The sequence below is a fragment of the Gorilla gorilla genome, chromosome 4 (assembly GCF_029281585.2).
Source record: "Gorilla gorilla gorilla isolate KB3781 chromosome 4, NHGRI_mGorGor1-v2.1_pri, whole genome shotgun sequence".
Taxonomy (NCBI): Eukaryota; Metazoa; Chordata; class Mammalia; order Primates; family Hominidae; genus Gorilla; species Gorilla gorilla.
In genome coordinates this window covers 155,287,155-155,313,453 of record NC_073228.2, presented here as the reverse complement: position 1 = coordinate 155,313,453, position 26,299 = coordinate 155,287,155, and the positions used below count along the sequence as shown (strand labels likewise).

Below are 26,299 nucleotides of genomic sequence, written 5' to 3'. Positions count from 1 at the left end.
CTGTAATCCCAGCTTCTCAGGAGGTTAAGGTAGGAGAATCGCTTGAACCCGGGAGGCAGAGGTTGCAGTGAGTTAAGATCGCGCCACTGTACTCCAGCCTAGGCAATAGAGGGAGACTCCATCTCAAAAAAACCAAAAGACTCAGATCCCAAAACTGCAACAGAGGATGACAAACCAAACAATGACGGACAAACACTGGTAAGAGAACAGAGGAAATTAAAAAATAATAATAATAACAGAAGCCCCAAACCCTGTAACAGAAAGATACAAAGTGAACAGCATAAAAGTCACACCATACCATAAGAGGCCAGAAGTCCCTGATACATTCAGTATTAAAAAAAAAAAAAAAGTCAGGCCAGGTGCGGTGGCTCATGCCTGTAATCCCAGCACTTTGGGAGGCCAAGGCGGGCAGATCATGAAGTCAAGAGATTGAGACTATCCTGGCCAACATGGTGAAACCCCATCTCTACTAAAAATATAAAAATTAGCTGGGCGTGGTGGCAGACACCTGTAATCCCAGCTACTCGGGAGGCTGAGGCAGAAGAATTGCTTGAATCTGGGAGGCAGAGGTTGCAGTGAGCCAAGATTGTGCCACTGCACTCCAGCGTGGGTGACAGAGCAAGACTGTCTCAAAAAAAAAAAAAAGAAAAAAAAATCCATTGGTGATCTTGCTCTTTCAATGGATCTTTTACCCATGCAGAATTCCTAACATCATACTATGGTTGAGTTTACACAGATCTTCCAAATGCTAACATCTTCATTGTATAGTAATAATATCAAAAAGTCACATTTGTTAATATCACCACTAATCTCATCAGAAAAGTCTTCAAGTAGAGGGGCTATCAAGCTCATGGCACTGGATACAAGTTGGTTTTTTTTCCTAATTTTGCTTGAAAGCTTGAATTTTATTCTGGGCAACAGATATGTATTGTCTATTGTTTTCCTTGAGGTGATGGGCTGATTTCTTTCATTTTCAAGAAAATGTCTTACAAGTACTCGGGTCTGAATGACCTACAGTTTGTTAGTTGTTCTTTCTAGTTCTATGAAAAAAAAAAAAAAAGGCAGCAAGTTTGGTTGACAACTCATATAATCACTCGAGGTCTTTGCCTTAAGACAAGTAACATATTTTGGTACTCATAGAAGTACTTCATGCATACTTCCCATTTTGCCACACAGAATACTAAAGACCTATACTGAAGGGTCTCAAATTTTTAAATATTAGTAATCCTACTGTTTCATCAAAGACATTCTTAAGTGCAAAGGGCTTTTTTCTTTGCGCATGTGTGGCAGTGAAAAATACAATGACAACTAGTATAATTTGGTGCCACTGCCTTGATTCGTTCTACAGTGCAATTTTACCTACCATTGCTTCTACATTATAAGTGCAAATACCCACAAGTGAAAAAGCAGATAACATCTTAGTATTATTATGAAGAGAGTTTTAGCCTCATAGACTTCTTGAAATGGTCTTGGGAAGCCCACAAAGTGTGCAGACCACATTTTGCAAATGACTACTCCAGCTCACCTTTAGAGAGCCAGTTTCAGTCTGCTGGTTTCAGTTTGCATGGGGAAGAAGCACGGAGGCTTGATATATATAATGGAACTCAGAGGGGCAACAAGAAGAAAAATTTGCCCAACAGCATAAAATGAGGCTGTCTTCGAAGCAGTTAATAGCTTGATAACATCAAGTGTTAGTAAATAACCTCACTGAACACACTAAGAAATAATTCACAGGTCGGGCATGGTGCTCACGCCTACAATCCAAGCACTTTGGGAGGCTGAGGCAGGCGGATCACTTGAGCCCAGGCGTTTAAGACTAAGTGGGTAACATAGCAAAACCCTCTCTCTACAAAAAAAAAAAAAAAAAAAAAAAAAAAAATACAAAAAGTAGCCAGGTGCATGCCTGTAGTCCCAGCTACTTAGGAAACTAAGGTGGGAGGATCACTTGAGCCCAGGAGATGGAGGTTGCAGTGAGCCATGATTGTGCCACTGCACTCCAGCCTGGACAACAGAGCAAGACCCTGTCTCAAAAAAATAAAAGGAAATAACTCATGAAACTCATGGAAGTGTTTGGGGTTCCTATTTGCACCCCCTAACTAGGGGTTTTTGCTGAGCCCTTGACTTCTAGAAGAGCCAGGTGTGTGCATGCATATGTGCAGTAGGTGTAGAAGTACTTCCATGTATTTTGTTCCTTGGCAAACTAGATAAAAGGGTGGGGCAAAGCAGAAATATAAAAGGAACCCAGCTCAAAAACTTGTCTCTAACACTTCCGACATATTAAAAGATTAATTTAGGTTAAGAAGGTCCTCCAAATCAACCTCTACCTTAATCATACCTGGCATGTTTTCTATATAAATCCTTGCGTGGATCCTGTGCCCCAGGCTGGAAGTACTCAACCAGTCCTCTAAGCCCCAGCAAATTACTTTATCTTGTACCACCTGTGATGGGACTGTAATACCTGCCATCAACTACAGATGGGCTTTCCTGGTCACCTACACTGTATCACAACATCAAGGCAGGAAGGGAACCTCAGAACAAAGTATACTCTGGAAAATGTCACAATACAGGCCCGAGGAAGGTATCTTCTGATTTGTTCGATTTCCAAGAAACAAGGACATAATTTTGTCCAAAACCTAGGAGCTACTATCCTAAAGTTGCTAGTTGGTAGGTTTTGAGCTTCAGAGATGTCTCTATAAACATAAAAATCCAGACCTCATCTGCTAAATATTGCTTAGACAAGTTGATATCTGAGATCAAAAAGGAGCAAAAACTGCAAAGGAAACTACAGAGAAGGAAGCTTAGAAGTATCTTACGATAACAAGCATGACCTCTGAAGGGAAGCCATCACATGCCATTGGCTGTGTGTGGAGATGCTTCTGCATGGGGGCTGCCAATGCTGATAAGGTTGGAGGAAAGAGGGGCAGGGTGATCCACACTGCTGCCAGCTGTGCTCTAAGCAATCTACCACCAGCTAACTCCCACTGCAGGCTAATGGGGAATCTACAAAAGCATACCCCTGAGAAATAAGCTACAGAAACAGAATCTTAGAGGACTGGTTGAGTACTTCCAGCCTGAGGCATAGAAATCAGCTAGTGGTGGTGATGGGCCGGGAATGTGGACAGACATTCTTCTAGTTCCACCCCAGTTCGCAAGAGAAAATGCCCTGTACCAGCAGACAGTGCAGGCAGAGGGAGCTTCTCCAGTGATGAGCCCAGGAGAAGCTTCCATGGTCCGCTTGGGCAGTCATCAGGAATGGCATAAGTCTAGGACATGAAGGATCTCTCAGTAAGTCACACTCAGTCCACAAGAAAACACAGAAAAGGTAATAGCTAAGCTTGAGGAATAAACAGGACTGCAAAAGCTGAGATGCTGGGACACAGAGAAAAGTCAGAGGTCTGCTGAAATCAGGAGTAGCTGGGAAACTCAATAGAGGAGCAAAACTTCCTCTGAATTTTCTAATTCAAGTGGTGAGCCCCACACAGCCAGCATAGCTTCGCGGTGGAGTCCTCAATTTTTCTTTACATTTGGGGAAAGTGAGACCTGAAGAGGGCCAAACGCAGCCCAAATGAGTCTGGGGTTCCAGTTTCTGGAGACAAGACATTAAGCCCTCTTTGGAGAATGCAAAGTCTATCTTTCCTTTCCTACCAACCCTGAATTTTTTAAGTGCAGAAGTTAATTCTTCTCTCTTCCCGCTTCTTCAGTCAAATGAATACTGATTTGGTGATGGGGCAGAAGGCCGGGGGGGAGACTTTGCAAAGGAAGCTTCCGATTATGCTTGGAAATTATTTGGGGTTCTAGCACAGATGACACAGTTTTAAATTAAAAGAATGTCCTCTGGAGAAGCTTTTCTCAAGTCCAAGCTCTCACTTGGCACCAGCCTTGGGGGGCCAACACAGCTGAAAGGAACAAAGAGTAAGAAACTGCCTAGAGAGTGGCAGCCCAGGAAGGCAAATCTCAGCGAGGTCACTCGCCCAATCTCTTCACTGCTGACCTTCATCTGTAAAGTGGAGGACTGATGAAATTGGGGGGAAAAATAAGCCCAAGGGAGGCTTAGGAACACGAATCCCACCCAGGAGAGGAGAAGGTAACAGCTACTCACGTTGTGCTGTTGCTTTGACCAAAGCGCTGGTAGGAGCCCGGGGAGGAGAGGTTGTTGAGGCCTTCCGACGGGCTCTCCTCGGGGCTCACGTCTGTGGAGCTGTAGTCGTGGTAGTCTTCATTCCGAAGTCTCTGCGTGGACATGGCAGCTGGGGGGACAGGGCCAGCATTAAGACCTCCCGCAGCTGGAGCCTTTAGCTCCATGTTTGGGGTGGCCTCTGGGGTAGAAGCTGTCATTGTCAGAGTTGCTCACTGTGACAGCTCCACTATGGATTAAGTATGGAAGTGCCTGCTACCAAGGGAAATGGAAAAGTGCAAAGTACACAGAGGCGGGCTGAGTTCACTTGACTTCTGACTCCCATCCTTCCCATTGGTATACTTGGTGCTACACTCATAAATTTCTTAATTTTCCGGAGTACAGCTAGACAAGGCAGAAGTGAGGCACTGCTTGGGAGGAGTGGGGGAAAATGAAAGAGAAGTGCTTCCTGGAATTCCGCATTCCCTATTCCTTAGGTCAGGATTATCTACTCCTTTCTCTGAGCTAATGTCTTGGACCTTGCGCAATAGTTCAATCGTGTATATATATATATACGTATATACACGTGTATGTATATACATACATGTATATACATACACACACACACACACACACACACATATATATATATGTACAAGCTCTTGGGGGGATGGAAATCTGGGTATTTCTCATTGTATACTCTTTTTCCTCTGCCTTCAATAGAGAACACATTTCACTCAAGAAATCCTCTCTGGGCCAGGTGCGGTGGCTCATGCCTGTAACCCCAGCACTTTGGGAGGCCAAGGCGGGCGGATCACCTGAGGTCCGGAGTTCAAGACCAGCCTGAGTAACATGGAGAAACCCCGTCTCTACTAAAAATACAAAATTAGCCGGGCGTGGTGGTGCATGCCTGTAATCCCAGCTACTCGGGAGGCTGAGGCAGGAGAATCGCTTGAAACCGGGAGGCGGAGGTTGTGGTAAGCCGAGATCGTGCCATTGCACTCCAGCCTGGGCGACAAGAGCGAAACTCCATCTCAAAAAAAAACAAAAAAAAAAAAACAAAAAAAAGAAAACAGAAATCCCCTCTGGATCATCCAATTCTGCTGAAACTCCCACCAAATCCCAGAGCCACACATGCCGTTCTCTTTCTCTCTGCTGTGACCACAGGCTGATCCTATACTCTCTGGAGGCCACCAGTAACTCTTATACCCTGACCCTGGGACTCCTTTCTTGCTGCCAACCTGAGTACTGAGAAATGGTAGCTGAAAGCAGCTCAGAGGAGGACCAGGAACCTGAAAGGTGCTCACCCTGGCCCTCGTCTCAACATCTCCCATCCACAACTCTTCTTCCTTTTTATTTTTATAGATGTGCTCATTTTTAAAATGGTGAGAGAAAAAATTGTCCTTTCAATGTGTTGGGAGGGTGGTGAGAGTGGTGTCCCCTGGGTGGATTTACTCAGGAATACTATTAATACTACACAAAAGAGAAGAGCAAGGGCTTCTTAAAGATACACAATAAGGACACATTTTGGGAGCGATGTAGGCCCCTAGAATCCTAGAGACCATTGCTAAATGAGCCTTCACAGGTCACTCTAAGCCCCTTACTTTAAAGATGAAGAATCAATGCTAAAAGATGAAGTAACCTGCCCTGCAACAGCTAGGTAGTACCAAGCAGAAAACGTTATCTCCTGACCCCTGTCAGAATCTGAAAACAACCACTCTACAGAGTCCCAGTTGCTATGAGAGAGTATTACAGCACAGTGAAAGAGTCAACTTCCTGCTCTTCAAGAACCAAGTGACAAAAAAAGGGTACATTAATATAAAAAATGACAAAAATCCTCCCGACACTTGGCAGACTGGCACAGCTGCTTGCCCGTCAGACTGTCCTCCGGCATGTGGCTGGATGCCCACCTTAAGCCTGGGGACTCTATCTCAGCTACCTTGAGAGGAGACAGGACCTCCAACTGCTGCCACAGCACCCCACCATGCCCCGACACCCAGCACCACCTGCCAGAGGATGGTGCTCCGCCGAAGGCTCCCCTTAGGTCCAGTCCCAGGGTACTCCTTTGGAAACACCCCAGTCTGGCACCAGAGAGATCCATGGGAGATCGCATTTTCTCTCAACAATTGCAATGTAGGAAGGACCCCCAAGCTATCTCACAAGGGAAGTACCTGGCAAAATGCCAGCAAAGGACCTGGAAATCCCAGAGACGATCCTGCCTAGCTTCATTGCCAGAGCCACTTGGCTAAAAATCTATGAGAGCTTCATTTACTCATGAGCTAGAGGAATTCAAGGACGCCAGCCAGCTCTGGGGCAATTAAACTCACTAGAGGGCCGGGAGAAAAAAAAAAAAAATCTCTGAAGTATCTTAATACCAGCATTGAAACCTCTTGCTATACAGGTATAAGCTCGTAAATCAGTTTATAGGTATGTCAGGAGGCCCAGGCGCCAAGCCTACCTCTGTCAACAGTTTGCTTAGTACCTGTGAACCATTTTCAAACGTGCAAAAAGCATGGGGCATAAACTAAAATATCTCTCAACTCCCTGTAGCACTAATATTCTAGGCATCAATGAATATAATTATTTATGCAAACAGCAGCTGAGTGCAGTGTCTCACACCTGTAATCCCAGCATTTGGGGAGGCCGAGGTGGGAGGATCACTTGGGCCCAGGAGTTCAAGACCAGCCTGGGCACCATAGTGAGACCCTGCCTCTACTGAAAAAAAGAAAAAGCTGCTAATTTCTAGTCCCTTCCAACATACCAAAAGCATCTGAAGATAGAACCTTCCAAGTGAATCTTGTGAGAAAGAAAAGAAACTTTTTATCTGAGGAATCCCTTTAAATTACGGGTCCAGAGAGGCACTAAAATGTGAGAGCAGTCATGTGTCACTCCCCCCTTGAGTTAAATAATTACCTCTTGAAGCCACTTGCTATGTGGGTTCTAGACCAACTGACACCACTAAGTCATAAAATGCTAACACTGGACATCATAACTCATACCCTATAGTCCAACAATGTACAGCCCATCAATAATCCATGCTATTTCTGTAAACTGATGAGAATTCCTGTCAAGTCACTTTGTATCAGTCCTCTCCTTGTTCGCTTTTGCCTTTAAGAACCTGTGGTAACAAAGGCCGAAGGAAGCACTCCCCCAGGCAACTTGGAAGTGTGTCCCGGGCAGCTGTCCTCACTTGGTTCAAGTAAACAGTTCAAGTAAACTGTTAAAAATTGCATTTTGTGTCTCAGCTTCTTCCTTTAGGTTGACACCTATATATTACTGAAGGTGAAAGGAGGGAATACAGGGACTTATTAATTGCCCAATCCTTCCCTAGCAACCGAGAAACCTCTCTGTTGTCTACTTGGTACAGATGTTCAATTTATCTCAAACACTGCAGAGAGACTTCTTTATGTTGTGTATAAAAACTGAAGTTACCCACAGCAGAATATTGCTAAGAAAACTTCTCAACAAGAAGCTGAAATCTATAGATTTAAGGTCTGATAAGCCTGCGGGATATGGAAGATGTGGCTAAGCAACTGCATGCATGTTGAAAACAGAAAAAAAAAAATTCTGCTTGGGAGTTCTGGTTGATGATAAGCTCAACAGAAGGCAATAATATAATCCAAGATGCCAAATAAACCAACACAATTCTAGGTTGCATTAAGACATGAGAGAATCATGGATAGACATCGGCTCCATCCATCCCACATGCTAGTAAGTGGACCTCGGCTCCATCCACTCTACAGGCCAGTAAGTGGACATCTGCTCCATCCACTCTACATGCTAGATGTTACACATGGGTACATGTTACACAACTCAGAATTGCCAGATAATGTGTTCTCTTCCAGGCAGCATGCTATAAAGGGGATAATGACAAACTGTGGTATATCCAGGGGTCAGAACTAGGATCAAGAGGGGTAGGAAACCAACTAAATGAGGAATGGTTGAAAGCACTGAGAAGGTTCCACCTAGCAACTTGAGGGGTACAAAAACTGTCTTTAAAAGCTGTCACATGGATTAGACTTGTTATTTGGGGCCTCAAAGGTCAGGCAGAGCTAGGATCAGTACGTGGAGTCAAGAGGGCTGATTTTTTGCTAGGCATAAGGAAGAACTTTCTATCAAAGACAGATCTGTTCCAAATAGAACAGATCACTCTGGGAGAAAGCCTGTTCCCTTATCCCTGAAAAAATCCAAGCAAAAGCCCTTTCTCAGAGCAGTTATGTAAGGATTCAAGCATCAGACAGTGGGCAGAGCCACTCCCCGGAGTTCTTTCTATGGCTCTTTTTGGAAACCAAGGCCTCCTCCTCCTGCTCTCTGTCTGTCCCCATGAGTGCTGGCATCCATGGCCACACTGCCCTTAGGCTCCCTTTGATGAAATCTGATAGCCAAGTCTATTGCTGCAATTGCCAGTTCCTGCCCTATGGGAGATTTTAATAGTACCTGTTAACTGTCCAAATGAGGGTTGTACTATGTGAGAGTTGAAGGCAAGCTTGTCCTTCGGATTATTGAGGACAGTAAACAGAACACAAAGTCCAAATCTCCATTAGATATTTAGACTCAGAAGAGTGAGCAACTGAGTAAAAAAAGTCTGCAAGTTTGAAGGCCAAAAAAAAAAAAAAAAAATTTAAGTGTACAAACCTTAAAACATTCCTTTTTTTTCCTTATGTAACTATTGTTTTAGCTGTATAAATAGACAAGTGTTGCTCTCCAACTACAAAATATGCCATTTTTAGATGGGCACTAAAAATGAGCAGGTGGAATACTTTGTGCAATGGATGCAATATGGAAAATGTATGTGCAAACTGAATTTTTATTTTTAAAAATAAAATAAACTTTATTCTATTTTTAAAAATAAAAATTTGTATGTGTTAAATTTTCCAGAAGTGGGCAATTTTAAGGGGAATTCTACAGTGATTTTTTTTTTTTAAGGCAAGGCCAGAAATTTTTCTAATAAATTCAAATGCTAATGTTCCCATTTTAACAGCACGGGATTCAGGACTCAGGAGAACACAATCTGGCTGTCATTCTAATCCCAAAGTTGTTTTCTTATTTTGATATAGAATTGAGAAAACTGCATTAGATGATTTCTAAGTACACTTTCACTTCTAAAGTTTCAGGATTCCAATTTCAATTTTTTAGTGACTGGGTTTGTTCAAAATAAAGGAGGATTAAGATCAATAGATGGTAACATATTCTGAAGTTGTACCATCCAGTACAGTAACCACTAGCCATAAATAGCTATCTTACACTTGAAATACACTTGGGTAAAATTGAAATGTGCACACACTAGATTTCAATGAACTGGTAACAAAAAAATTGTGAAATATCCCATGAATTAATAATCTTTATACTGATTATATATTGCAATGATAATATCTGGGATATATTGGGTTAAATGAAGCATACTTCAAGGAAAAAAAAATAGATTTCTGGGCCCAACTTGATTCCACCTTAGCATTTTATTTTATTTATTTTAATTTATTTATTTGAGACGGAGTTTCACTCTTGTTGCCCGGGCTGGAGTGCAGTGGTGCGATCTTGGCTCACTGCAACCTCCGCCTCCCAGGTTCAAGCAATTCTCCTGTCTTAGTCTCCCGAGTAGCTGGGATTACGGGCATGCGCCACCACAACTGGCTAATTTTTTTGTATTTTTAGTAGAGATGGGGTTTCATCATGTTGGCGAGGCTGGTGTCAAGCTCCTGACCTCAGGTGGTCCACCCACCTTGGCCTCCCAAAGTGCTGGGATTACAGGCATGAGTCACCATGCCCAGCCTATGTTTCTTTGTTGTTGTTGTTTTTGTCTTTTTGTTTTTTTTTTTTTTTTTTTTTTCTGAGATGGTGTCTCCCTCTGTTGCCCAGGCTGGAGTGCAATGGTGTGATCTTGGCTCACTGCAACCTCCGCCTCCTGGGTTCAAGCAATTCTCCTGCCTCAGCCTCCCGAGTAGCTGGGATTACAGGCACCCATCACCATGCCCGGATAATTTTCTGTGTTTTTAGTAGAGATGGAGTTTCTCCATGTTGGCCAGGCTGGTCTCAAACTCTTGACCTCAAGGGATCCACCTGTCTCAGCCTCTCAAAGTGATGGGATTACAGGCAAGAGCCATTTTATTTTTAACTAGCTTCCTAGGTAATCTTGATTACAGGTAGATTTATATAAAGCACTACAAAAAATATATGATCTTATTATGATAGGTACATCCTAGGCCTCACCTCCTACCAGAATTCACGCATTGGTGCCACTTGTTTGCAAGCTAAAAGTGTCATCCGTTATTCTGAAACAATTACATTGGTTTGGACTTTGGAACTCAGAGCAGCGGCAAATTCCCCAGATGTATTTTCTCCTCTCTGTCGATGGAATTCTAAAAACATGAACAAAGACACAGACTGTATTGCTATGTGTGGTCTACAGTGAGGGAAGTAAAATGGTTTGGCTTCTACATAATTTGTTTTTAAAACAGCATCGGATAGAATTCCATCCAACTTACCAGAGCAGAACATTCCATAAATTGAGACTTTTTCCTGTAGGAGTCTGATGCTAGAACAGGTACAGGGCAGCTGCTGACCTCAGCAGGTTCTGCACAAAGCAGCTGCTGAACAGGCAAACATGCACACTTTTACTCACAACCAGGAAGATCACTAAATGTTAGGGCCAGGTATAGCTTTAGAGAAGATCAAGCTCCAGCTTCCTTCTTAGGGGTCAGAAAACCAGGGTCCACACACAAAGGCTGACTCATCCAGGCCCCAGGATGAGTCAAATCAAAGATTTGAGATGACAATCTAGCAAACCAGCATCCCAGTCCAGTATTCTTTCTACCACACCTTAAATTATATACCCTCCTTAAAATCTCCCTGCGAACAAAGCTGGCCTCAGAGCCTGGGGCAGGATTAGGTCTGCAGGGGGTATTCTGCATAATAAAAAGCACCTGAGTTTGTAGTCTGGTAGTGTGACTCTGAGCAAGTTAATTCGTCTCCCTTTGCCACAGTCTCCTCATCTGAAAGATGTCATTAACAACATCTACATCACAATATTGTTATGAAGATAGGAGGAAAAAATAAATAAATGTTAGACATGTTGCCTGGAACATAATAAACCCTCATTAATGACAGCAATTGTGATTATTACTACAGAGAAGTTCAAGGACAGGAAGTGAGAAAGTTCACTAAACAAAGTCTGCAGTATGGGCTCCATTTAAAACTCTGGATTGTGAAGCCAGGTCCCTATCTTGGAGATGGTGATCTAAGTGACATGAACATCTCAGTAACCCACAGACAGATTTCCTAACTTCATGGAAAAGGAAAGCACAGAGTGGCTCTTCCTACTAGAGATGGTCATTAAGAACGAGCCTTGGGGCCAAACGTGGTGGCTCACATCTGTAATCCCGGCACTTTGGGAGGCCAAGGTGGGAGGACTGCTTGAGCTCAGGAGTTCAAGACCAGCATGGACAAAATAGTGAGACCTCATCTCCAAAAAAATAATAATAATAAAATAAAATAAATAATAATAATAAGTAAAAAAAGAACTGGCCCTGGGTGTCAAGGCTTCCAAGAGAAATATTTTGGGGGATAAAAGAAGAGACAACCCCAAATGCAGCACCGTGTGGTTCCTATTTCAGCCTATTTACAATGCCCCATCCATCGGCCCCCATGCCCATTAAGTAGAGGCTACCTTTATGTGCTCATCACAGTAAGGCCTGGCCAAAGGAGAGAGGTACAGGATTCTTCCAAGGCCTGGGTGGAAGTAAACAGACTCAGTGAGAGCTTCTTCTATGGGAAACAAGAGAAGGCCTGGATGGAAATAAACAGATTCCATGTGAGTTCCTCTATGGGAAAAAGAGAAAAGCTGGCCTAGGTGTGAGTAATGCTAATCAGTCATGCACTTTGGAAGGGGTTATCAGCACCAGGCCAGGAAAAGCAGAAACAGAAGACTATTCACTCATCTGACCTTTGAAGAAATATCAAGCATTTAAAGAACTGAGATACTCACTGGAGGGGAGGTGGTGGTGATAAAAAGAAAGAAAAAGCAGGAGTACTTAACATGAGAATAGTTACCTGAGACAAGGTTATAAATAGAAACAAAGTAATCACAAAACTGGACATCAGCTCCATCCACTCTACATGCCAGTAAGTGGACATCTGCTCCATCCATCCCACATGCTAGTAAGTGGACATCGGCTCCATCCATCCCACATGCTAGTAAGTGGACATCGGCTCCATCCATCCCACATGCTAGTAAGTGGACATCTGCACCATCCACTCTACATGCTAGTAAGTGGACATCTGCTCCATCCACTCTACATGCCAGTAAGTGGACATCTGCTCCATCCACTCTACGTGCTAGTAAGCGGACATCTGCTCCATCCACTTTACATGCCAGGAAGTGGACATCGGCTCCATCCATCCCACATGCTAATAAGTGGACATCTGCTCCATCCACTCTACATGCCAGGAAGTGGACATCTGCTCCATCCATCCCACATGCTAGTAAGTGGACATCGGCTCCATCCATCCCACATGCTAGTAAGTGGACACCAGCTCCGTCCATCCCACATGCTAGTAAGTGGACATCTGCTCCATCCACTCTACATGCCAGTAAGTGGACATCTGCTCCATCCACTCTACGTGCTAGTAAGCGGACATCTGCTCCATCCACTCTACGTGCTAGTAAGCGGACATCTGCTCCATCCACTTTACATGCCAGGAAGTGGACATCGGCTCCATCCATCCCACATGCTAATAAGTGGACATCTGCTCCATCCACTCTACATGCCAGGAAGTGGACATCGGCTCCATTCATCCCACATGCTAGTAAGCAGACATCTGCTCCATCCACTCTACATGCCAGTAAGTGGACACCTGCTCCGTCCATCCCACATGCTAGTAATAAGTGGACATCTGCTCCATCCATCCCACATGCTAGTAAGTGGACATCTGCTCCATCCACTCTACATGCTAGTAAGTCCAGTCCTAGGATGTCACAGACTCTTGAGTTGAAAGAAAACTTAAAACTTTCTCTAGTCCAACCCTCTACCCAACAATCTAATTTCATCTACAACATCCCCGAAGTAATTGCCCAGAGACGATTACCTCCAGTGACAGGGAGCTCCGTGCTCAGTGTTCTAATACAGGAGACCACTAATTCTTTGAAAGTTTTTAACACTTACCAAACACCCTTCCCTTATGGCACTTTCATCTATTGGTCCCAGTTGTAGTCTCCAGAATATTATAAAATAAATGGAATCCCTTTTTCTTACACCGCCTTTGGAACAGAGAAAACTCTGAGCACTTCGAACCGCCACAAGAGGAGGCAGAATGAACAGCTACATGCCTTAAAGGGAAAACAAGGACTCCAGAGCAGGCGAATATAAACGATACAATCAGAAAACAAACGGAGAGGCTTAAAGCTGTTATCAGCACAGCCTCTGCTGCAGGTAGCCTCCATCCTCAGACAAACACAAAGTTTGTCCCTTTCCACTTGACTTCAAGAACATCTTTAAAGAAAACATGTTCTAAATGTACAAGTAAGTTAATTACTGTAAACGAGGCTCTAGACAAGAGTCAGAAGAGGGCCCTGATCATGTTTAAAATAATAACAGGCAGTTAAAAATCATTTTCAGCTGTTAGTATTTAGCTTAGACATAATACAGAGATAGGAAGAAAGAGGAGGAGGATTTTATGGCAACAGAGGAATAAGCAGAGGAAACTGCTTCCTACACAATTAGATTAAGTCTTGTTGCAAGGCTGATACTCAGTGTACACAGCGGGTAAAATCTCTCGGAATAAAAAAACAAACAGACCCTGGTCAGGGGCACTGGCTCACACCCCTGTAATCCCAATACTTTGGGAGGCCAAGGTGGGAGGATCACTTGAGCCCAGGAGTTTGAGATCAGCCTGGGCAGCATAGTGAGACCTCATCTCTATTAAAAAACAAACAAACAAAAAAACAAACCTAGAAAGATGCACAACATCCAGATCACAGCAGAAGGGGCCCTTAAGAATTCAATTCCATCACTGTCTAGACTGAGAAACCCAAACACGAGTCACTTAAGGTTGCCAGGTAAGCGGCAGAGCTAGGACAAAATGTCCTGATTCCCCAATCTCTGTTCTGTCCATTGCATCATGATGCTATCTTCGGCAAAATTCAAATAACTGCAAAACGTCCATCCAAATAAGCAATCCCAAATCTGACAAGTTACAGAAAAAATAAAGCAAAGGTCTTTACATTCTTCATGTTAACGTCAGGGCTCTCCACAACCTCGGCTCAGCCACCTATCTTCCCAGGAGCACATTCCGATTCATATTTCATATTTTGGTGTGACTTACATAGAATGCAGGACGGTTAGAAAACAAACCTACAGAAGGATGAGTTTGCAGAAAAATAATGAACAAACAGGGAACCACACCCAGAGCCAATCCAACCCCAGCGGTGGAAAATGCAGACAGCTAAAAAGGGAGAGGACTAAAAGAGAAAGGGACAGAAAGGAGTGCCTTTTCACATGTCAAGTTTCCCGCAGGAGGCGGTGTGGTGAAAAGCAAACAGCTGCTGAAGCTTAGGAACATTCGCATTCTAGTCGCGGGTCTCCGGGTCTCCGATTAACTCACTGGATGACCTTAGGCAAGCCCTTACCCCTTCCTGGAGTAAGGGCTCAGTTTCTCCAACTGTCCTAGGAGGGAGCTGCACCAGACGACTTCCCAGCGTCCTTGCAGTTCTGACCCAAAGACCCATTATTAGCCTGTCTCAAGCAGCGCTCCCGCAGCGGGCAAGACATTTGCTGGAAACGGGAAGACCTGTGCGAAGCGTGAAAGACGCCCTAGAAGGTCCTTTGGGTTATCTTCACCATCTACCCCAGTTTCCCCCACCTGTCAGTCAAACAGGACGGTGAGATCCCAACCCCACGAGGTCAAGGGAGATAGCGCGAGGGACAAGGGATCTCTCCACGCTTCGCCCAATTCACAGAGGGGTGTCAGCGTCGTACCGCAGCTGCGGCCCGGGGACGCCAAGGAGTCGCGGACCCACAGCCCGGGCGGGTCCAGTGCCTGACCTGGAGCATCTGCCACGCCGGGAGGAAGGCGAGGTGGGTCCTGCCCAAGGCGGCGAGCGCCGCCAGCCGGAACTCGTCAGTGGAGGAACTCACTGCTCGGGTTCTGGCCCCAGCTCAGGCTCCGGCTCTGGCTTCAGCACAGCCCACCCTTCCCGGCTTCAGTATCAGCCCCTCGCCATCCTCCTTTGCTGCCCGGCAGCCGCTTCCGGGCGTCGTCACGTGATCCCACCGCCCACGCCAGAGGCCGAGATCACGTGCTCCCTTGAGCGGCCGCGCCTTTTTTCTCACTGAGCTCCGGAGCTCTGCTCCACAGCACTACCTGGCGACCTATTACTGCCACTACTGGGAGGACCATGTTCCTGGGCGCTGGGGACTGCGAATAGGAACTGAACGGGGCATTGATCTTGGGCATGGGGCAGAGACCAGTCGAAGAGCACTGTCCCTTGAGTTGTGGGTTTGTGAAATATTGCTAATTTTTACACTAGCTGTATTTTCTTTTACACATCTCGATGAGTCTGTATTGCTTTTATAATAAGAAATATGCATATTTTTAAAACTTCCAGTCAATTTTTCAGAAGCATACACAAACTATCATCTGTGGTTGCTACTGGAAATGGAACTGTCGGGTAGGGCAACATTATCTTTTAATACATTTACATTTTTAAAGTAACATTTTTAAATGGATGGCAACATTTCAGTATTGTATTATCTAGGCTTCTCCTTTTACCTCCTTGTTACAGACTTTTCCTTTAACAATTATGTAACAAATAGGCTTCAAGTCAAAAACTGTCACAAGAGACAGAGAAGATCATTGTTTAATAATAAAGGGGTCAATTCATCAAGAAGACACAACTGTAAATATATATGCATGCAAAACTGGAGCACCTAAATACATACAACTAATATTAATGGCCATGAAGGGAGAAATAGATAGCAACACAATAGTAGGAAGGTCAATATCCCACTTTCAACAATGGATAGAGCAACTAGAGAGAAAATAAGGAAATAATGAACTTGAATTGCACTTTAAACCAAATGAACCTAACAGATATATACAGAACTTTCCATTCAACAGAAACAAAATACACATTTTTTCTCTAACACACTTGAAACATTCTCTAGAATAGACCACATGCTAGTCCAAAAAACAAGCCTTAAATTTAAGAAGATTGAAATCATATTAATATTCTTTCAGACCATAATAATATGAAGCTAGAAATCAATGACAGGAGGAATCTTGGAAAATTCACAAATATGTGGAAATTAAACAACACGCTTTTTTTTTTCTTTGAGACAAAGTTGCGCTCTTATTGCCCCATCTGGAGTGCAGTGGTGCAATCTTGGCTCACTGCAACCTCTGCCTCCTGGATTCAAGCGATTCTCCTGTCTCAGCCTCCCAAGTAGCTGGGATTACAGGCACGTGCCACCATGCGCGACTAATTTTGTATTTTTAGTAGAGACAAGGTTCACCATGTTGGTCAGGCTGGTCTCAAACTCCTGACCTCAGGTGATCTGCCCACCTCAGCCTCCCAAAGTGCTGGGATTATAGGTGTGAGCCACCATACCCAGTCCTATGCTTCGAAACAACCAATGGGTCAAAGATGAAATCAAACGGGAAATTTAAAAAATATTTTCAGACAATTGACAATGGAAACATAACATACCAAAGCTTATGGAATGCAGCAAAAGTAGTTCTAAGAGAGAAGTTTATAGCAATAAATGCCTACATTAAAAAAGAAGAAAGAGACCAATTAAATAGTTTAACATTATACCTCAGGAAACTGGAAAAAGAAGAGCTCACAAGACCCAAAGTTAAAAGAAGAAAAGAAAGAGCAGAACAGAAATAAATCAAATAGACAACAGAAAAAAAACCCAGACAAAATCAATAAAACTAGAGTTGATTTTTTGGAAAAAATAAAATTGACGTACCCTTTGCTAGTCTAAGAAAAAAAAGAAGACTAATAAAATAAAAAATGAACGTGAAGACACTACAACAGATGCTTCAGAAATAAAAAGAATCATATGGGGCTATTGTGAACAATTATTTGCCAACAAATTGGATAATCCAGATGAAATGGAGAAATCCCTACAAAAATACAACCTACCAAGATTGAAATCAGGAAGAAATGGAAAGCCTGAACAGACTAATAACAAATAAAGAGATTGAAGATGAGACAGGGACTATTTGACTTTCTGGTTTTCTGTTTAAACTTCCCAACAAGACCAGCTGGCTTCACAGCTGACTTCTACCAAACATTCAAAGAAGAAGGTTTGTTACTAAACTCTTCCAAAAAATGGAGCTAGAGGGAATACTTCCAAACACATTTTATGAGGCCAGCATCACCTTGATACCTAAGCCAGAGAAAGACACCACAAGAAAAGAAAATTACAGGCTGATTTCGCTAATGCACATTGGTACAAAAATCCTCAATAAAATATTTGCAAACAGAATTCAACAACAATCAAAAAAATTATGTATCATGACCAAGTGGGATTTATCCCTGGCATGCAAGGCTGGTTTAACATACACTAATCAAGCAATATAATACATCATATTAACAGGATGAAAAATGAAAACCACATGGTTATCTCAACCGGCCTGGCAAAAGCGTTTGACAAAGTCCAACATCCTTTCCTTCCCTAACCCCCACCCCAACATACCTTCTTGATAAAAAACTCTCAATAGTTTAGGTATAGAAAGAACATTCCTCAACATAATAAGGTCGTTTATGAAAAACACACAGTTAACATTTTAATTAATAGGGAAAAACTGGAAGCTTTTCCACCAAGATCCAGTAGCAGTCAAGGATACCCACCCTCACCACTTCTATTCAACATAGTACTGGAAGTACTAGCAAGAGCAATCAGCCAAAAAAGCAAAAGAAAGAAAGGCATCCAAATCAGAAAGAAAAAAGTAAAATTATCTTTATCTGCAGGTGACATCATCCTATATGTAGAAAACCCCAAAGATTAAAAAAATACTGTTATAATTAATAAATGTAGTAAATTTTCAGGACATAAAAATCAACATACATGACTGGGCTCAGTGGCTCATGCCTGTAATTCCAGCACTTTGGGAGGCCAGGGCAGTGGGTCACCTGAGGTCAGGAGTTCAAGACTAGCTTGGCCAACATGGTGAAACCCCGTCTCTACTAAAAATACAAAAGTCAGCCCAGCATGGTGGTGCATGCCTGTAGTCCAAGCTACTTGAGAGGCTGAGGCAGGAGAATTGTTTGAACCTGGGAGGCGGAGGTTGCAGTGAGCTGAGATCACGCCCCTTCAGCCTGGATGACAGAGTGAGACTCCATCTCAAAAAAAAATTATAAAATCAATAATATTTTTATACACAAATAATTACCTACCTAAAAAAGAAATAAAGAGAATGATTTTATTTGTGATAGCATTAAAAAATACTCAATAATCAATTTAACCAAGGACATGAATAGGGTGTACACTGAAAACTATAAAACAATGATTAAATAAATTGAAGAAGACACAAATAAATGAAAAGATATCCCATGCACATGGACCAGAAGAATTAACATTGTGGAAATGTCCATACTATCCAAAGCAATATACAGATTCAATGCAATCCCTATCAAAATCCCAATGGCATTCTTTACTGAGATATAAGAAACAATCCTAAAATTTGCATGAGACCACAAAAGACCCTGAATAGTCAAGACAATTCAGAAAAAGAAAAACAAACTGGATGCATCACACTTCCCGATTCAAAATTATATTACAAAGATATAGTAATCCAAACAGTATAGTACTGGCACAAAAACAGATATGATAGACCAGTGGAACACAATAGACAGCCCAGAAATAAATTCAAACATATACGGTCAACTAATTTTAAAGAAGGGCATCAAGAGAACACAATAGGGAAAAGACAGTCTCCTCAATAAATGGTGCTGAGAAAACTGGTTTTTATGTGAGAAAGAATGAAACTGGATGTTTATCTTACACCGTACATAAAAATCAACTCAAAGTGGATAAAAGACCTAAATGTAAGATCTGACACTACAAAACTCCTAGAAGAGAACATAGGGGAAATGCTCCTGGACACTGGCCTTGGCAATGATTTTTTTGAATATCAGACCAAAAGCTCAGATTACAAAAGCAAAAATAAATAAATAGGACTACATCAAACTAAGAAGCTTCTGCACAGCAAAGGAAGTAATCAACAAAGTGTAACGGCAGCTTATGAATTGGAAAACATATATGCAAACCCTATGTCTAATAAGCGCTTAATATCCAAAATTTATCAAAAACTCATATAACTCAGCAATAGAAAAACAACCCAATTTAAAAATGGGCAAAGGACCTGAATAAACATTTCTCCAAAGAAGAAATAAAAATGCTCAGTGAGCATATGAAAAAGTGTTCAACATCATTAATCATCAGGGAGATGCAAATCAAAACCATTATTAGATATCACCTCATACATGTTAGGTTGGACATTATCAAAAAGTCAAAAGACAACAAATATTGGTGAGGATGTCGAGAAAAGGGAATTCTAGTACACTGTTGGTGGGACTGTAGACTGGTGCAGCCATTATAGAAAACAGTGTAAAGGTTTCTTTTTTTAAAAAAACAGTATAAAGGTTTCTAAAGAAATTAAAAATAGAACTACCATATGACCCAGCAATGCCCTTTCTGGACATATACTCGAAGGAAATGAAATCACCACCCCATAAAGATATCTGCATGCCCGTATTCATTGTAGCTTTATTCACAACAGCCAAGATATAGAAACAATCCAAGTGTCTATTGACAGCAGAATGAATAAAGAAACTGTAGTATATATACAAACATTTTTCTAAAAAAAGAAAAGAGTCCTGCCATTTGCCACAACATGGATGAAACTGGAAGACATCATGCTAAGTGAAATAAGCCAGACACAGAAAGAAAAAATATTGCATGCTCTCATTTATATGTGGAATCTTTTTTTTCAAGTCAAATACACAGAGATAGAGAATCAAACAGTGGTGACCAGGGCCCAGGAGTGTTGGAGGGAGGAAGTGGAGAAATGCAGCTGAGAGGATACAGAGTAGCAGATATGTAGGATCCATAAGTCTAGAGATCAAAGGGACAACATAAGGACTATAGGTTATACAATTGTACTGTACAAACAGTAGAACAGAGGTTACAAGTAGCCGAGCAGGGTGGAAGGAAAGGATAGGGAGAGATTTGTTAAAGGACACAAAATTACAGCTAGATAGGAATCAGTTCTATAGCTCTGTAGGATGAGCATAGGTAACAATAATATAGGATGTATTTTCACATAGCTAGAAGAGGGGTTTTGAATGTTCTGAACACAAAGAAATAAGTGTTTGAGATGATGGATATGTTAATTACCATGATGTAATCGCTGTACATTGTATACATCACTGTGTACCTCATAAATATGTATAGTTATGTCAATTAAAAATAACTTTTTAAAAATAAAAAAATCACACTGTATTTAAAATTCCTGTGAAATGAGTAAATTTTAGCTGCTCTTGCCACAAAAAAAGAAACCCCAAGTAATGGGTAGCTATGTGAAATGATGGAGATGGCAATTCACTTCACTATAGTTACAATTTTACTATTTATAAGTATCGCATAACATCATGTTGTAAATGCTAAATATACACAAAAACATTTATTTGAAAAATAATTTTAAAACAAAAATTATGTTCTCAACCAAAAAATACTATTAATACAGCTACAAAATGGATAAATGTCAAAATAATTATACATGGATAAATCATAAAATAATTATGCTAAGCAAAAGACATTAGGAAAATATTTCATTTATATAATATTCTAGAAAATACAAAATAATATAAAGTAACGGAAAACACACATCAGCCATTGCCTGGGAATGCGGAGGAGAGACAGGGGAGAGGGTGATTATAAAGGGGCATGAGGAAATTTTCAAGGGGACAAATTTGTTCACCATCTTGATTGTGATGATTTCACAGGTGAATATATATGTTGAAACTTATCAAGTTACATGCTTTAAATACGTGCAGTTTATTGTATGTAAATTATACTTCAATAAAACCATTAAGATATTCAGTAAAAAATTATATAAGTAATAGGTTAGTATATTCTTAAAAGTTAGACAATATAGAAATATATAAATTGAAAATCCCCTTTCCCCAAATTCACTCCCCTCTCCAAAGGTTTACAGGTGCCAGCATGTGTGTATTGTTCTCCAAACCCTATATTATACAATTACAGAAATATATACGTATGTATAGAAATATACAGGTTTGTGGTGTTTAAATTTAAAATCATAAATAGCAGTACTTATTGTTTTGCTTGAGACTTTTACTCTTCACAATTTTCTCATTTCTCCCCCTTCTCCCCACTTGTCTCCTCCACTTTCAGTATGTGCAGAACTGTTTTTTCATAGGTCTTCTTAGAAGCTCTGATGTGTATTAACATACATTAAATACAACCTCTTGTTTATAGCACATACTATTAAAAACTTTGCCTTAGAGTATGCACTCCATTTCTTTGTCTTTTGTTTCATTTTTTTAGAAATGAGGTCTTGCTATGTTGCCCAGATTGGAGTGATCATAGCACACTACAGCCTCAAACTCCTGGGCTCAAGTGATCTTCCATCTCAGCCTCCTGAGTAGTTGGGACTACAGGTGCATGCCACTGCACATCGCTAGCATGCATTCTGTTTTAACCATTGTGCCAGTGCTTCTCAAAGTGTGGTCCCTAGACCAGCAGTGTCAGCATCACTTGGGAACTTGCAGAAATGCAAATTCTGGGTCCTACTCTACACCTACTGCATCAGAAACCCCAGGTTGTGGGGGGGCAGCAATCTGCACTTTGAAAAGCCCTCTAGGAGAGTCTGATGCTCTCTCGTGCTGTAGAACCACTGCCCTAAAGGACAAGCTTCTGAAGGGACTTGCTTTAGCCATGTACTAATGTGTTGTGTGGCCAGCCCCTGGTAGTGACTTATTTCTGCTGAGTGGTAGAAAGTAATTTGAAGGTTTTTTTCCCCTTACTTCCCAGCTGGGTGACCTGGGCAAGACTTTTAATCTCCATTTGGTTTCATCATCAGGAAAGTGAGATTGAAAACCCTCCTTGGTTCTGCCTCCCTCCCTGGATTGCTGGAAAAGCAGATGAGATCAGGCGCTTAAAGGTTCTATATATAACATGAGGGGTTATGCTGCTGAGAGATATTAGGGAAATTAATCCTTTTGCATTCAATAGTCTTGAGGAATGTAACTTCCTTTTTATTTTTTTTAACCACTCTACCCATCCCAAGCCCTCAAGGGTACCAGCCCCTGAGATGTCATAGCAACCCTACCCAGTGTCCCCTTTCCCTCTCCTTCTCTCTTTTTGAGACCCCTTGGGTCCCTGATCCATCCTCCTGAACATTCTGTGACTGATCGCCCTACTGTCAAGCCTCTCTCTGTTAAGACCACTGCCCCCTACAGTGGCTTCTAGCTCTAAAATTCTCAGGTTTTGTATCTTAAAAAATAAAAAATAAAGAAAATATGCTTACAATGTGCCAGGAACTAGTTTCTTGTTGATTAATTGAGTCAATCAACCCTATGAGGGTTGGCAGCCCTATGAGGCATTTAGGAGATGCTGTAGGTGCCCTTCCTGTATCTCCTTTACCAGAGCTGCAGCCCCATCCCTAGCTGCGGTGAGTGTTGCCTGCTACACCATAAAGCATGCTACACTGTTATGTAGGGATACAAAAGGCCCACCTACTTTTGTCACTATACAGAGAGCAATGCCGTTATTCACACTCATGAAACTCCTGTGGGTGGTCTGGGTAATTCTTCGCTGTAGTATAAGCATTCATCAGCATTATGATTTCAATATTTGGCAACCCAATCACAACAAAATTCAAGAATTTATTAAGTGGCACAAGTGCTGAAAAATGAATTTGAAAATTCCTTAACTTTGGAATGGAAATTAGAAAAAATAAAATTCCTATAAAGAAGACCAAACACCATCAGATATGACATGCTGGTGCCTTAGGAGGGTGTCTCCTATAAAGTAAATTAGCACTGGAGTGGAACAGATGAAAAACAGCCACTGAAGCAAGAAATCATCAGCTCAAGTACATAGGAAAAGTGCTGGGGCCAGATCAACACAACTGGAATGTGCCTCAGGCCATGCTATTGTTTTAAACATTTCTTTTTCTTTTTTTTTTCTTTTCTTTTCTTTTTTTCTTTTTTTTTTTTTTTTTTTTTTTGAGATGGAGTCTCACTCTGTTGCCCTGGGTGGAGTGCAGTGGCATGATCTCAGCTTACTGCCACCTCCACCTTCCAAGTTCAAGCAATTCTCCTGCTTCAGCCTCCCAAGTAGCTGGACCTACAGGCACACACCACCACGCCTGGCTAATTTTTGTATTTTTAGTAGAGATGGGATTTCACCATGTTGGCCAGGATGGTCTTGATCTCCTGACATCATGATCTGCCCACCTCGGCTTCCCAAAGTGCTGGGATTACAGGAGTGAGCCACCACGTCCAGCCTGTTTTACACATTTCTTATTGTGATTTTTTGATGATTTGAAAGGAGGTAATTATGATATAATATGGTTTGGCTTTGTGTCCCCACCCAAATCTCATCTCGAACTGTAATCCCCATGTGTCAAGGGAGAGGCCTGGGTGGCAAGTGATTGGATCATTAGTGGTTTCCCCCATGCTGTTCTAGTGAAACTGAGGGAGTTCTCAGATCTGATGGTTTAAAAGTGGCAGTTTCCCCTGCACTCTCTCTCTCTCTCTCTCCTGCTGCCATGTAAGATGTGCCTGCTTCCCCTTCACCTTCTGCCATGACTGTAAGTTTCCTGAGGCCTCCCAGCCATGTAGAACTGTGAATCAATTAAACCTCCTTTCTTTATAAATGATCCAGCCTCGGGTAGTATAGCAGTGTGAGAACAAACTAATACAGTGTTAGAACGAACTAATACCCAATAAAACATTATATCAATAGTATTTTTGTGGTAAATGAAATATGTTTAAAGAAAAAAAATGTGGCAAAGATAATAGATGCATGCACTCTGAGGACTCAGAAAAAAATGTTGCAAGTAATTCAAAATTCTGTCCTGTGATTAAACAAGACTGCTCTGCCACCAATGCCAGGACTCTGGTGCCTGGGAGAGTGCACGAGAGATGGTGAATTTTGCAGTGACAGAGACCTGCAGAGCATAATATGTCAAAGGATGCCAGAGAACACCTCTGCCTGACAACCTGCAGGCAGGATCACAATGACAGGAGTGTCAGAGCACATGTATGAGACCCAAGTACACTCCTCTTCTTGGAACAAAATGCTGCTCACACAGGAGCTCATCAAAAGAACAAGCTTTAAACACATTATATTGCTTTAACATAAGGAAGACTTTCCCAATCATGTGCAGTGGCCAATGGGGTACCATGAAAGAGTTATAGGGGGTGCTGAGTGCCAGGTGGGTCCTAAGGTAGCTAGAGAACCTGAGCTGTTTTTTATTTTAAATCTCTAGTTAAGAACAGCCTGTTCTTTGATCTCAAGGACCTATAAAGTGTTATTTCCTTCATGTTATGATGTGAAAAAGATTGGGAAGCACTGGGTAAGTAGGGTGTTCATATAATTTATTTGTTCAAGTGGAGACATTTTTAAGAATAAAAAGGCTGTGTTACCATTTCACCAGAACAACGGACACACAGTGAAATTGTCCCAGGTAAAGTGGAATGTATGGTGTGGTAGGCAGAATAACGGCTCCCAAAGACGTTAATTAATCTCGGGAACTTGTTACCTTAGATAGCAAAAGGGACTTTGCTGATGTGATGAAGTTAAGGATCTCGAGGTGAAATGACTATGCTGGATTATCTGGGTGGTCCTAGTATAAATCACAAGGTTTTTTAATAGGAGGGAGGCAGGAGGGTCAGAGAGGAGAGAAGTTTCTATTCTACTGGCTTTAAAGATGGAGGAAGACGCCATGAGCCAAGGAAATGCAGGAGGCCTCTAGAAGCTGGAAAAAGCAAGGAAACAGATTCTACCCTACAGCCTCCAGAAGAACACAGCCTTGTCACACCTTGATTTTAGGACCTCTGACTTCTAGAACTATAAGAGAATACATTTGCATTGTTCTAGTCTACTAAATTGTGGTAATTTGTTATAGCAGCAACAGGAAATGAATATTATTTATAATCTAAAATAAATGTAGCTTTAAGTTTATATCATTATTAAAGTTATGAAGGTAAACAATAAAGAACTAAAACAGTAAAATAATTATATTGAGAAGTAAAGTACGAGAATTTAAGAGGTACAAATTTTCACCTAATATAATGTTGATCAATTGAGAAATATCATTATAGCTATACTGTATAGAGAAATGAAGAACTAAAGAACTAAAACAAACCACTGGTTTTACTACACTTGATCTTAGCCAAAAGACTAAGAAGCGATCAAACCACTGATTAAAAAACAGAAAGATAGTCCTAAAAAGAGCAGCTTTAGATAGAGTAAGTCAGATAAGGAGACTATAGCTTTTCATTATAAATTATTTGGTTAAAATAAATCATAGTTTAAACATGAGCATTTTTAAAGATGTGAATATTAATTGTTAAAGTAAGATTGTGTTAGGGGACAACTTCAAGAGCTTATTGGGCTCAGGTTCTCCAAAGCTGTAGCCCCTTTCTACCTAAATTGTGTTCATGGCTTCCACCCAACTCAGAGCCTCCCCTAAACTCTTACTCAGCCAGCAGCTTCCTTGCTGTCAGTCTTGGCACAAGATAGGGCCAACTAGTAGATCCTTCTGAAACAAGGCAAGAAAAGACACCATTGAATGAGGAATAGTTCCAGGGTTGGGCCCAGGCGGATGAAGAGCTCTGGAGCAAACCCCCAAAGCCCCATCTGTAGGGTGGGCAGACCTCAGGGTTACCTCACAATGGGAACAAAGGGCCTGGGAGTGCTCAGATGAGAGGAGAACCACCCATTGCCACTGAAAAAGTGAGGATGTAGGAGCCAAAAAAAAAAAAAAAAAAAAAAGTCTGAGACCAACCCTGCCACTTACTAGCAGGTCCCCTTCAGTTTAGGCTTCTGTTTCTCACCAGTGAAATGAATAAGAGAAGTTCAGCTCTCAGATCTTGCAACTCTGAGAGTCCTCCTTTTCCCAGCTTCAGCTACCTTTCTCCTACCAAAC

The 26,299-nt window shown here is 41.8% G+C and overlaps 1 protein-coding gene across 11 annotated transcripts in view; it reads right to left on the bottom strand.

The window, feature by feature from the left end:
- The window catches only part of SLC36A1 (solute carrier family 36 member 1), a 118,666-nt gene extending 92,679 nt beyond the window's left edge, over positions 1–25,987 (bottom strand). For 2 of the 11 annotated variants that reach the window (XM_063705928.1, XM_063705929.1), the window contains exons 1-2: positions 15,151–15,353; positions 4,100–4,247 (exon numbers count right to left, since the gene is read on the bottom strand). In XM_063705928.1, the coding sequence (XP_063561998.1) occupies positions 4,100–4,242 (143 nt within the window). In that variant the 5' untranslated portion in view covers positions 4,243–4,247; positions 15,151–15,353. The other 9 variants (XM_063705926.1, XM_063705925.1, XM_063705924.1 and 6 more) reach the window with 9 other exon arrangements.
- Between the last annotated feature and the right edge of the window lie 312 nt (positions 25,988–26,299).